Source organism: Lepidochelys olivacea (assembly GCF_965140295.1).
Source record: "Lepidochelys olivacea isolate rLepOli2 genome assembly, chromosome: 4".
Lineage (NCBI taxonomy): Eukaryota > Metazoa > Chordata > Testudines > Cheloniidae > Lepidochelys > Lepidochelys olivacea.
In genome coordinates, this window is record NC_140414.1 from 46,141,909 (window position 1) to 46,155,431 (window position 13,523).

The 13,523-nt window shown below is 39.3% G+C and overlaps 1 protein-coding gene across 1 annotated transcript in view; it reads right to left on the bottom strand.

The window, feature by feature from the left end:
* The window catches only part of TNIP3 (TNFAIP3 interacting protein 3), a 95,560-nt gene that overhangs the window by 46,615 nt on the left and 35,422 nt on the right, over positions 1-13,523 (bottom strand). The window contains exon 3 of the mRNA XM_084627408.1: positions 5,794-5,926. Coding sequence (XP_084483534.1) covers positions 5,794-5,926 — 133 coding nt within the window. The remainder of the gene's footprint in view (positions 1-5,793; positions 5,927-13,523) is intronic.

Below are 13,523 nucleotides of genomic sequence, written 5' to 3' on the forward strand. Positions count from 1 at the left end.
TTGTGCCTCAGTTTCCTCCTCTATAAAATAGGGGATACCTCTCTGGGGACACATTGAGGATTATGCTAATTTATTGAGATTGTGTCAGACTCAAAGGTGGTGTGTAGGGGAGTGCATGTTAGACTCATTTAGACTTTTTATACACACTGCAACAATGGGGAAGAAAGTGTTAGCTAGAATACCTCAGTATATGAAACTTACACAAATTAGACTTCTGACCCTTTTGAAGAATAACATAGGTCTGAGTTAGAGATGGTTAAAAACTTGATTAAATTTGAAACCACTTTTATAATAGGTTTCCCATTTTTTGTTAGTGAAAATTATTTGGCCAGCTCTAGTCCATTGGAAAAGTTTCCATTACAGTAAATGGAAAGGAGTCTGAGCTAGGGCAAGAAGTCTAATTCACACCACATGACACTTCTGAGTTTGGCCCTTTGTATGTACAGATGAAATGTGTATTTAGTTCACTTGTGCAATTCAAATACAAGGACTCAGCCCTTTCCATTTGCCCATATGTGGACTGATCAGATGGAAATAAGTCCATTTCATGCATTTCTTGTGCCTTCAAACTCTCTTTGAAGCCAGTCAAGCACTATGTTCTTCTCACACAACATGGTGAAGATTAAAAATGAGACTTTCCATGCAGGGCCACCATGGTTTAGTACCAAGATGCCCCAGGACTGTGGGTAACACAGCATGACGACATTCCATAATTTAAAAACTATAATACATGAAGTGATCAGGGCATGAAGTTGATGCTTGGAGTCCAGTCTATTCACTCCGGATATCCAGGTTAGCTCTCTCAAATGGCCTCTTTCAGCCCTTAGATGTTTTTTAATTTATTAAGAACTTAGCTTACATAAAGAAAAAAAGGGAAGGAAGCAAGGGGAATTTTTTTACATTAATATTCCAGAAACACAGTCTTACTAGAGCCTTGTAGTTAGAATATGCCAGTTTGCTGTTGGTGATATTGTGTGTGGCCAACTCTCAAGATTTTGTTATTGGTCTCATGATTATGACTGTTTTTCTTAAAGCCCCTGGAGTCAAATGGCTATGTGATGATTTCAGCCTTCATTCTTACCGTTTCTTTAAGTTTCTAGCCCTTGTGGCTGTGGAGAAAGCTTCAAAATGTGACCCCAGGGCACTCTAAAGGCTCAAACAGCAGAAGGCAAATAAAAAGAATACCAAATCTATTATTTTTACATAATCTCATGATTTTTGGTGTCTGACAGGATTTTTGAACATCTGGGGTTGGCAATACTGCTACCTCAAACATTGTAAAAATCTGACAAACATTCTGTACCTGAACAAGTCTGTGCCTGACTTGTCTGAAAGGACGCACAAAGCCACGGAGGAAGCATAAGATAGGGATAGAGGAAGAGGTGTAAACTAAGTAAAAGATTTCCCCTCAAACCAGCTTCTGAGTCTACTCAAACCAACATTCGTGGCTGTTTTCTTTACCATTGTAAATCACTTACATCTGAAGAGTATTCTTTAGCATAGCAATGATACTCTGATGATATTCAACTTATACAACCCAACACATTAATTTTAAGCCACCTGCACTGAAAATTGTTGGATTTTATCACAGTTGGCACTTACTGAAAATCCAAGTAAATAGTTGACCAAGTAAAAGAGCCACTCCTTTTAAAAACAACCCTTTCTCTGTTCTCTTCCCTAGGAATCCCTGTCTACATTCCCAACTTTCTGTTGGAAAGAAGGTCACATCTAGTGGCTGACAAACAATCACCAACTTTTGTTTTGCTGATTTGTGTATTAAGTGAGAAGTTTAATGCTACTTGCTTTTGTGGTCTTGATGCTGCTTTTGTTTCGCCACTTTTGGGAGGGGAGGAGAGGGAGAGATTTTTGTGGATTTCAATGGTAATGTGAAATCCATCTAGATTTTTTTCCCTTTTGTGACAGATCTGATCCCATTGTTCTAATTGTGACATTTTCCCGTAATCTTATTGTAGGCAGCAAGTAGTAGTAAAAAAACAAGAATTCCTTGAAAAATATCCAAGGTTTTGACATTTGTGTTCAGTCCGCATCAGAATAAAAACTAGACGATTTGAATATTTTTACAAAGAGAGCGAGAGATCCACCTTAAAATAGCCAATACCCCTGTGATTAGGGCACTCACCTGAGATATGGGAGACCCAGGTTCAAATGGTCTGGACTCACACCTAACCACAGGGCTACAGAGTCAGTCTCTCTCTTTCTGCTCCAGTGAATATTTAATTATTTATACAAAGTGGAATAGCTCTTCCACTGGAAAGGGAGAGAGAGTAATGCTATTAGGACACTCACGTGGTACACAGTAGGAGACCCAGGTTCAAGGTCCTGCTCTGCCTGAGTTAGAGAAGAGATTTAATCCTGGCTCTCCTGCATTGCCCAGTGTCCAAATCACTGGGAAACTGATGGGCTATTCTGGGGTCTCTTCCTCTCCCCCCGGAAATTCCATCCGGGATCTGAAATTTTTTCCAGCGAAGCTTTGGTCAAAACAGATGCATTTCCACACACACACACAAAACAGCTTACTTTGAGATGTGTGGTCGCTATGTGCATGGGTACACACGCACACTACATGCGGGAGAATGGAAAAATCTTTCAAGTGGTGTCCATTGGTCCATGTCTGTGCCCTGAAGCCTGTCGTGCTCAGCACCACGGTATATGGGGAGGTGCAGACTGTTTTCTACCACTAATAGTGTCATGATCCGTGGCAGAGGGAAGGAGGGCAGGTAGAGGAATGCAGATAGGGATCACACATCTCAGGACCTGTCACATTACAGGTAAGTAAACTCCATTTCCTATTCAAGTGCTGGTCCCTATATATATTCCAAATGGGGGTGACTGGTAAACAGTAGTCAAAGAAGAGGGTGGTATGAGGGTGCAGGCAGTACTGATGTTGTTCAAAGGCTGTGTCTGCAGAAGAGGCTTAGCTTAATGCTTCATGAAGGTGTGGATGGAACTCTAGGGTGATGCTTTACAAATATCCCACACAGGTACTTCTTGGAGAGATGCTTACTGAGGTTGCCTGTGTTCCAGTGGATGGGCCCTCATCCTGTCCAAGGAGTGATGTGTCGTAACTGACAGCAGCCAGGAATTCTCTTGGAGAGGATCTGCATAGATATTGCTTAACCCCACGTTCATTCTGCTGTAGCAACACATAGTGTAGACATTTTTTGAATTGGTTTCATTCTTTGTGGGTAGAACACCAAAGCTCCTCTGATGTCAAGAGAGCAAAGCCTCCGCTTTTCACTAGAGGCATGATGTTTTAGAAAGAATACCAGTATGTGAATTGATTGATCTATGTGGAATTCAAACATTACCTTGGGAATGAATTTTGGGTGGAAGCAAAGGGATACCTTTTCTTTTTGAAAAGTAGCATATATGGCAGGTTGGCCATGAGTGGCCTCAGCTTGCTCAACCTCCTGACCAATGTGATGGTGACCTTCATAGACAGGAGGGACATTGAGCACATGGTTAGATGTTCAAAGGGTGGCCTGATAAGTATTGACAGTGCAAGACTGAGGTTTCATTGAGGTGTTGGCTTCACTACTGGTGGGAATGTCCGAGTGAGACCCTTCAGGAATTTGATTATTATTGGGTGTGTGAAAATAGAATAGCTCTCTACCCAAGAGTGGAAGGCAGTGATTGCTGCTAGGTGGATCTGCAGTGAGCTAATAGACAGGCCCAACATGTTCTGGTATTCCTGCTTTTCTAGACTATTAGCTGTCTCTGGGGATAACTGGTTTTTTCTGCCCAGGTGTGGAACTCTCGAAGAAGTTTCAGTTTCAACAAATGGGAATTTTCTGACAAAAAACATTTCATTGAAAAATTCCTTAGCAGTTGTAGCAGCAAGTCATTGTGGAGGTGATGGTTTACTTGTGAAATACCTGTAAATTGATTCATCAAAGTAACATCTTCTTTCATTTTCCTGGTAATTCCTTGAAACATACTTAGAGTTGTGCTTTTCAGCCACATCCTTTTCCTCATGATGATGTCATAAAGGAAGGGAATTGGGTCTCCACTTTGTTCCTTTTAGGTGGTGGAATGAATAATTTAACAGTATCTTTCCCCAGCCTGGGTGCACTATTCTGTTTCCCCTTCCTTTCCTCATTGCAGGAAAGAGGAATTTCCTCTCCTCTCACTACCAGACAGAGAGTTGCATCTAAACCATCACTTTTTCTTCTTCATACCCTCATTCCGACTCCACCAACTTCCCCTCCCATCTGCACAAGGGGACCTAGCATTCTCTCTGCCTTCTGGAAAGTTCTTAATTGGCCCCAGGTGTCTTAATTGACCTGGAGCAGCTGCCATTTAACTTATCCTGGTAGCAGGGATTTGTTTCACCTGGAGCTATATTTTTGTTTCCCTTCTTCCCCTTTCACCGTTAAACTGTTGAACACAATGGGTCTAGAGATGTTTGTGTTTGTTTAAGGTCACAGCCATGCATCTCTAGATATCACTATCCAAAAGGTCCAACTGGCCAATCAGAATGCTGCTTTGGACAATACAGCTATGTCTACACAGAGATAAAAGGGGAGCCACTGCAGCTGGCCTAGATCAAAAGGCATAGGCTGCGGGGCTAAAAATTGTGTAGACATTCTGGCTTGAGCTGGAGCCCAAGCTCTGGGACCTTCCACTTTCGCAGATTCCCAGAGCTTGAGCTCCAATCCAAGTCCAGACATCTACACAGCAATTTTTCAGATCTGGAGCTTGAGCCCGATGAGCCTGAGTCAGCTGACCCAGGCCAGCTGATGGTTTTTTATCCCTGTATAGATGTACTCTCAGTGTCTCTAGCTGGGCTTTGGAAACTGCTGAAGAAAAATGTCTTCTCACTTAAACAAAAAACAGGAGTACCTGTGGCACCTTAGAGACTAACAAATTTATTTGAGCATAAGCATTTGTGGGCTACAGCCCATTTCATCAGATGCATAGAATGGAACATATAGGAAGATGATATACATATATATATATATATATATATACATACACACACACACACACACACATATAGTGTTCTCCTACCGGTTTTTGAATGTTATGATTCCTGATGTCAGATTTGTGTCCATTTAGAATAATAGAACACTTCAACCTCTCTGGTCACTCAGTAACAGACTTAAAGGTGGCAATTTTGCAACAGAAAAGCTTCAAAAACAGACTCCAACGAGAAACTGCGGAGCTTGAATTAATGTGCAAACTCGATACCATTAACTTGGGTTTGAATAGAGACTGGGAGTGGCTGCGTCATTACACATATTGAATCTATTTCCCCATTTTAAGTATCCTCACACCTTCTTGTCAACTGTCTAAATGGGCCATCTTGATTATCCCTACAAAAGTTTTTTTTTCTCCTGCTGATAATAGCTCATCTTAATTAGCCTCTTACAGTTGGTAAGGCTACTTCCACCTTTTCATGTTCTCTGTATGTGTGTATGTCTATCTATCTATATATATATCTTCTTACTATATGTTCCATTCTATGCATCTGATGAAGTGGGCTGTAGCCCACGAAACCTTATGCTCACATAAATTTGTTAGTCTCTAGGGTGCCACAAGTACTCCTGTTCTTTTCAGGGATACAGACTAACACGGCTTTGACTCTGAAACCTCACTTAAACAGTTTCCCTAGTCACAGGAAGTGGCTTTGTGAGAGAATTTACAGTGTGTTCAGCATATGATGTGTTCATCAATCAAGGAAGTTTGTGCACAGTTGTTAATACAACAGGAGATATTCCCTCAATTTTCTTCCCTTGCAGACAAACTGTTGCAAAAGAAACATTTGCTTACCTTCAGGGAACAGGAAGTCATCTGTTTGAGCACAAGTTCTTGGGAAATGAACTCAGAGTTCTCATGGCACTGTGAAATACTGTTCTTCTCTATCAGATTTCTTATTTCATCATCAAGCTCTATGCTTTCACACCTGCTTAGAAGGAAATGGTAGGGTTATATTGCCAAAGCATACAGGAAAGAATTTAGGGAGCTGTTTTTCTGGTCAACCATTTCCTTATGTGGCACAATATGTGGAAGAGCTAATTCTGTACCTATCACAGGCTTCACCCTTGCACACAGGCACAGAAGAGTAAAGCAGAATCACAGAATTTCAGAATCCCCAAAATGGAACAATAAAGAGTTTGTGTTAGAGTTGGTATAAGATTTTTCTAACAAGAAGTTTTTTTTTGTAAAATGGCTTTTTTCCTTAAAATGAAAATTTTTTTGCATAAAAATCATGAGTCATTTTTGGGGGTTTGTGAAAAATGTGCCTTTTCCCATTTTTTTCAGAAATTTTATATCAAACATGAGCAAAAATTTTATCAAAACGGTTGACTGAAAACCTGGCTCCGGTAATGTTTACAGTAACATTTCTGATCACTAAAAATAGATTTTTTTAAAAACACTTTTTTAAAAAAAGGTCTGTTTGAACTTATTTATTTATTTTAAACCACAATAGGTGTTCATTTTTCCTCTAGATCTAGTTAATAATTTCTCCATTTGAAGCTATCAGGAAAATCATAGGCAGTGAGAATATTTTATCTATGAGCTTTACTTATTTCAGTTTATATAAACAATCCAGAAAGGGGCCTATTCCAGGCAATTTAAAAATGTATTTAAGAACATAGTTCATCCATATAGCAAATCCATCAGTCTCCCCCATAAAAATAAAGGCTATAATTAGGCAAGCGAAAATTTGGCAGACAACAGAACAGTTCATTCTATTTTGTGCTTTTACAGACAGGGACTGTGTGTATTTCTCTTTCCATCAGCATTTGTTCTTTCCCCTGTGTACTAAATAAAAAAGTTGGCAATAAGGAAGGGTAAAGTTTTTTATTTGGTTTATTGTCCAGTAGTCAGACCCCGTGATTATGAGACAGACATTCTTGAGTTCTGATCCCAGAGCTACCACTAATTCTGGAGCTAACACTAACTGTATGTCATTCACAAAATGTATGAACTGGGAGAGGTTTTATATAAATTACTGTAACTTTCAACTAGAAATGTTCAGTCTCTTTGATGCTTTGGACAGTGAAATGATGTTATAGACAATGTCTAAATCCCTTGCCACTTTGGATAAAGTTCAAGTTATACAGTGCTCCAGAATGAGAAACAGTACTGGTTTAGTTAGGCATCTAAGTCCAGCGTGATTACATGGCACTGCATAACAAAGATTGGCACGAAGGTGGGTTATTGAAAACTGAGTAGGGAACTGCTACTAACATGGTATGGTAACTTATCACTCACCAATTAGGTTAAAAAGCTGACTATCAAAATTATACAACATGGCTTGTTGCACTATGGAGCTCCAGATCTCCTAGTGAAACAATCCAAATCGCAATGCCTCCCGACAAAGACTCTGCACTAAATTATGCCACTGCAGATACCCTAACAACACTGAAGGTGCCACAAATAATGGCAACAGGCATTCCAGTGACAATTTAGGATGTACACGAGTTGGTGTGTGGTTGAGTTTAATCACAAAGGGCCCAGTTTGGGGAAGTATTTGGCCCCTTGCTGGATTGGACTCAGAAAATGAAATTTAACCCTGTGCACAGTGCCAGCATAAAGACCTATGCTTCTTAACTTCCATTTAAGCCCTATTTTCAGACTATAAATAGGAATTAAGTGATGCATGGGCTGGCCTTCTGTACAGGGTGAGTTTCACCTAAAATGAGCAGAAGCAAGCCATTTCAACAAATATGAATGCAAAGCGAGGATTATATGCTAACTACACAAAATACAGTGCCTTCAGCTATGATGGGCAAATTACTACAAAAAGGGTAGTAAACAATGTCACTAGACTACCCTGATCCCTTTAACATTGTTAAGTTATACACAAAGAAAAAATTTAAAAAGGAAAAAAGAAATTCTACCTTTTCCTTAACTTTTCTTATTATAAAACTTCAAAAACACTGTAGACATTACAAGCTGCACGTTAGCAACATATTTTTGTAAGATACTTGAAATGTGTATTGTTGCACAGCATTATTCATAAGTGCATTAATTTGTATGCTCTGTTTTTAAACAAACACATAATTAGGACTTTTTAATGACTCTGTAACATGCATTATTACATACCCATGCTCTCTTATCCACATCCCTCCAAAAAACATTTGTTTCAGCTCCTCCAGATGGCCTGCAAATATGCCTACTGTATGAAATATATTTATACCACATGACAAAATTTATTACACATTATGCAGTAAAATTAAATGCATTTGATAACATCTGGAAGTATTCAGAAATTACAGCATCAAAGCAGTCATTTTGGCACAGTTAGGGAAAGGTATACTGAATATTATTTTCATAATTAATGTAAATGTCATGATTCACATAACTAATGTAAATGCCAGAGACTCCAGCCTGTAGGACCTGAACCAGCCATAGGAAGGACTACTGCACTGATGGGAAGGGAGAAAAATTAAGCATGACTGGTTCAGATACAGAGCTTTGCATAAATGAGATTTAGACAATGCAGGTTGCACTGTACAGGTTATTTACATAACAAGATAGCAGGCAGGAAGGCAGGCACTGGGATAACACATAGATTCTCACTGGAAATCCCATAAAATATATTTAAAAGCTTCCTAGTGCCTTCCCTCCTTTTTACACAAATACTCTGGGTGCATTTCCTAACTGATTTCCCAGAGGATTCATATGGGAAATTGGAGGGGAGGGGGGTGACTTTCATGAGGACAAACTTAACTCCTCATTTCATTCTACTAACATATTATTTTGAATGTGGATAGTATAAAACTAATTGACGTGCAGTACAGTATTTCCCACCCTTCAGAAAGAACTAATACAGGTTTGGACTTCAGTCCATTTCCTAAGCCTCCCTTTTACTGAACTTTAGCCAATCACAGTCTTATAATACATTGCCTTGAATTGCTTGTTCTTGACCCATTTCATTATGTTATGCTCCTGTTCATTAAAGGAGTGAAGTCAAGTTTTGTTAATTCAGTGTATGGAACTTACTGTGAAGTATATAAAACATTAAACCATAGAAATTCATTGCATTTGGCATGAAAATAAGCAAATGTAATGTTCTGCTCTGTTAAAGAGTGCAGAAGGTTTCTGTGCGACAAGTTTCTTGTAATTTTAGACAGCCCTAATGAAGCAGTTCTTCCTATTGACCTCTGGACGGCACTCAGAATTTAGCTGTCATAGAAAGTAATGTTCCCAAACACACAAACCACATTAGATTTTACAAAGTTTAAAGGTGCATTTTGTACAATCTTAACTTAAAAGTTGTACTGAACGAAAAACGTTAATAAATTAAGGCATCGTGTTCTGGACTATTTAAGCTGTGCTTTTGTTACTAAAATAACTGTCAGATATCACTGTATTGGCTCTACAATGAAAAGATGACATCTACATTTACTGAAGTGGCAAGTTTCTATTAGAGGTTCTGATAGTTCATATTATGCTTTTCCCTTTTGTAAAAATTGATAAGAAAAAATTGGAAATGCTTGTATTTTTTTTAATGGGACAAAGTCTTTGCTTTCCATATCTTCACAATGCAAGCATATCAACATCTGTGATGTGAGAAAGACATCCAGATTATGAATATATAGCAGGCTGAACGCAGAAGCAAACAAAGGTAAGATGAGCATAGTACTTCCTTCTTGTAATTTAAGTGTTACTTTTATAAGCAAAAAAATCTGATTAGAGCTGTCAAAAAATGGACAAATCTCTTGTACATTTTGAGGTGGTGCTTGTTAAAATTTCATCACTTACCTGCAGGAAACTATGTTCTTAAATGTCACTTTAGTTTGAAATTTTGCTGAAATTCTATATTGGGAAATATTTTTTAGAAGAAAAATGTTTTTTTCCATTTTTTTTTTATCAAAAGCCAGCCTTACCTTATAAAAAATGGGGGAGGGAAAGATATGGGATTCCAAATAATCACCATTTTATTATCATCATGACTTTGTTTTGCAAGGCAACAGTCCTCTGAGAAAGATCAAGACTGTTCTTTTGTTGCATCTAGTGCCCGTTTGCCTAGGTCTCCACACTGCCTTTGATATTCCCTCACTTATACAACCTAGCAATTGTTTGTCTACTTTGTTCACTTAGAGCCTGATCCTGTATCACTGAAGTCAACAGGCTCTTTGCCATAGACTTCCACGGATATAGGATCAAGTCTTTATAGAACAGTATATTAATGAGGTATTTATAAAGAATCTCAAATAATGAAGAAAAACAAACAAACCAGTTCCCAGGCCTAATATATGAAGAAATATTTAGGGATAGTAATCTACAGGAGATCAGGCTCCAAATACATGGAGCTACTTGCCCTCTGATGCAACAACAGAACAGAATTTTCATGTGTCCCATACGGCAGTGCCCTTGTTAAAATGGAATCAATATTTGAAAATTCTCAAAGGTCTAAAAAATGAATCTCTTCACAGCCTATGCAGTGATGGAATTACAGGAATTAGCAGCATAGGCTTGTGGAGACCCTGTATCAGATAGACAGACACTAGGTTTTTTGGACTGGTTTTGAGAAAACCCCAAAAATATAGTCTCTCCCCCTGTCAAAGGGTATGTCTTTACTTCACAGTTCACCCAGTTTATTATGCAGATGTTTCCCCAAACCTCCTCCTATCCACACACAAAAACTTCTGACCCCAGTTTAGTGATGCTTTCACTCCAAGATAACTAGCCCATCCTGGAATAAAGCCTAAAGCCCAGGTGCTGCTTTCGCACATGCACTTTGCAGCGTAAATCACTTGAGCACTAGTAGCTCTCCAATGCCTTCTCACAATTAACTGGAAAGAATCAGAGTGACTCAACTTTACTGCAGCACAAAGAACCACGGGATATGCCCCCACAGGCATAGTGACACACGCAGGGAGCACAGCACTAGCAAGGACACAATAACTCCGGTACAGCTTTGCAGTGTGGCTGCTCACACCCAGGCTAGGCTAACGTGGGTGCAGATCACTCATGTTAACTCTGTAACGAAGACATACTGAAAATGGCTTCTATGCGCTTTTGTGAACACAAAGAATAGATTCAGCTAATCAAGAAACCAGGAAAAGTGCGATGTGACATTGGCCATGTGAGAAATACCACCAGCCAACCCAGCTGGAATCTCAACATGCATCGCAAAAAGCTTGAAAATATCAGGTTTTTTTGTAGAGCCCCATACAGTGCAAATAATTCATGTCCAGAGATCACAGGAGAGCTGGAGCATTAACAACAACAAAAATTTTAAAAAATGGTGTGTGAAAGAGAATGATTTGAGTACTTTCACTTTGAGTTAGGCTTTTATAGTTCGGACTCAGATTGCTGCTTGACTCTCAGTCCATTTTTTCCAGAGTGAGTTTAGTGACCATGTAACTGCTCTAGAAGAAGGGCAGACCTGAAGACTCAAATTATCCACTGACCAGGTACACCAAAGGCAGCAATATTTTCCCCCAAACCTCTCTGCCAGTGTTTCATCCTGAATCAGGGTAGGGGTGAGAAAGCAGCTTAGTCTCCATGGCTATTCTGTTCTTACTCTTTTTTCTGAGGCTTCCCACATGAGTGCCCTGTTGCTCCAGTGATATCTGACATCTTGAAAACGGACTAAGACCACCAATTTATTTCATATAGGATAGTGAACATCCAACAGATGCTAACTTCCAATCATGATTGATCCTAGGTGGCCTAGAGGTAAAAACTTCTATGCTCCACAACCCTGACCCATCTGATTTTTCCACGATAAACAAGAAAGCACACAGAGCATCAATGGGATATTTACATTAAATTAGGTTGTCAGCTCTATCTTGAGATATAATACATCCCTCGTCATCATCTCAAATACAATCTAGGCACCAGATAAACTTAATGTTGAGATTTAGTTAATGCACAGTGCTAGACCCATATTGCTCTTTTATAGAAACGGTGACCAATTTTCATACTGTAATATCCTATGACTTGGAATGGCCCAATGCTACTCTAATGTGGTGCTGCTTCAGAGGTTTAGTTATACATGTATAACCTCAGAGGTTATGTGTGTACGTACACACCCAACAAATAAAAAGACCTAGCTCTTATCTAGTGCTTTTCATCAGTAGATCCTAAAGCACTGTGCAAAGGAGGTGGGTATCATTAACCCCATTTTACAGATGGGGAAACTGGGGCACAGAACGGTGAAATGACTTGCTCAAGGTCACCCAGCAGGCCTGTGACAGAGCCAGGAACAGAATTCAGGTCGTCTGAGTTTTAGTCCAGTGCTGAATTCACCAGGCAACACTGCCATAGTATATATACACATATCACCAAATATATGAAGGAGATTGACAAGCTATATTTAGTGACAAAGACAAGGTGGGTGAGGTAAATCAGTGATGTGTGCAAGAACATCTCTTCACCAAACAGCCTAGATGCAATTAGAAGACTACTTACCCCAGCTGGGGAGTCATAAAACTGAATCACAGAGGAAATTCTGGGCTAGAGCTATGCTGCCTGAGCAGTTCTGCTTGCTAAGTAAAAGTGGAAGATGAACACAAATTTAGAAAATTTTATCACATTATACTCACATCCCCACCACAACATGCTATAGGTTTAAATGTATTTGCATAAGTCTTCCACTGGTTTTGTGCAAAAGCCTAATAGTAGCACATCATGAGTATTATGAGGGGTGAGATCGGAGTTTGATTTACTTTTGGTCTCTTGATTTCCAAGCCAGCATGTAACAGGAGAATCATGGATGTAATTCTTACAAGTCTCTGGAAGAGAGGTTTGGCAAACCCTTTTTTGTTTTTATAAGCAGTGGGCTACACTTAATACTTTTACAGCACAGGATCTTGTGATGGGTGGACAATATTCCTGCTGAGCAAGAATGAGTCCTGATCCACAGCCTGTTGAATTAAATGGAAAGACTGTCAGGACTCTGGTCGTTGGAAAAGGTTGGCAAGAGGTAGAATACAAAAGGAAGAATTTTAAAGTCCTAAGATAAACACCCCACTACTCTGTCACAGCCCGCAAATTCTATACTGGCCCTTGGGGCTACCCAGACCCTGCTGTAAAGAAGAATTGAGAGAATAATTCATTTTTCAGTTTGGAGGCTGAACAAGAAAAATAGAACAAAAAAGATCGGTTTGGTTTGAAGCAAAATTGAGTATTTTCCCTCACCAAAATGGGGGAAAAAAAAAAAAAGACATTTCTTAACTTTTTCCAGGTGTACTGTGAAGGGACAAATACATGTAGCAGCCCAGAGACAGTATGGGGCTTAGGGAACCATCAGGATGAAGAAAGCTCAATCAATCTCCCCTCCCACCTGCATAAGGGAAAGACTTTGAATTGTGCCTAGCATTTTAAATGCTTTTTTATTGTGGAAATAAATAACAAAACAAAACTAATCACACACACACACGTACAAACGTGGAAAAGAAGTTAGCCATTTATCCAGAGCTGTACCCGGTTGAGGACAAAAATTTCATTCGCATCTTACATCTAAAAAGAATACATTTGAGAACTTAAAGCTAGCTATCAGAGTAATTCTGACTCAGTCATATCATCCTTAATATCAA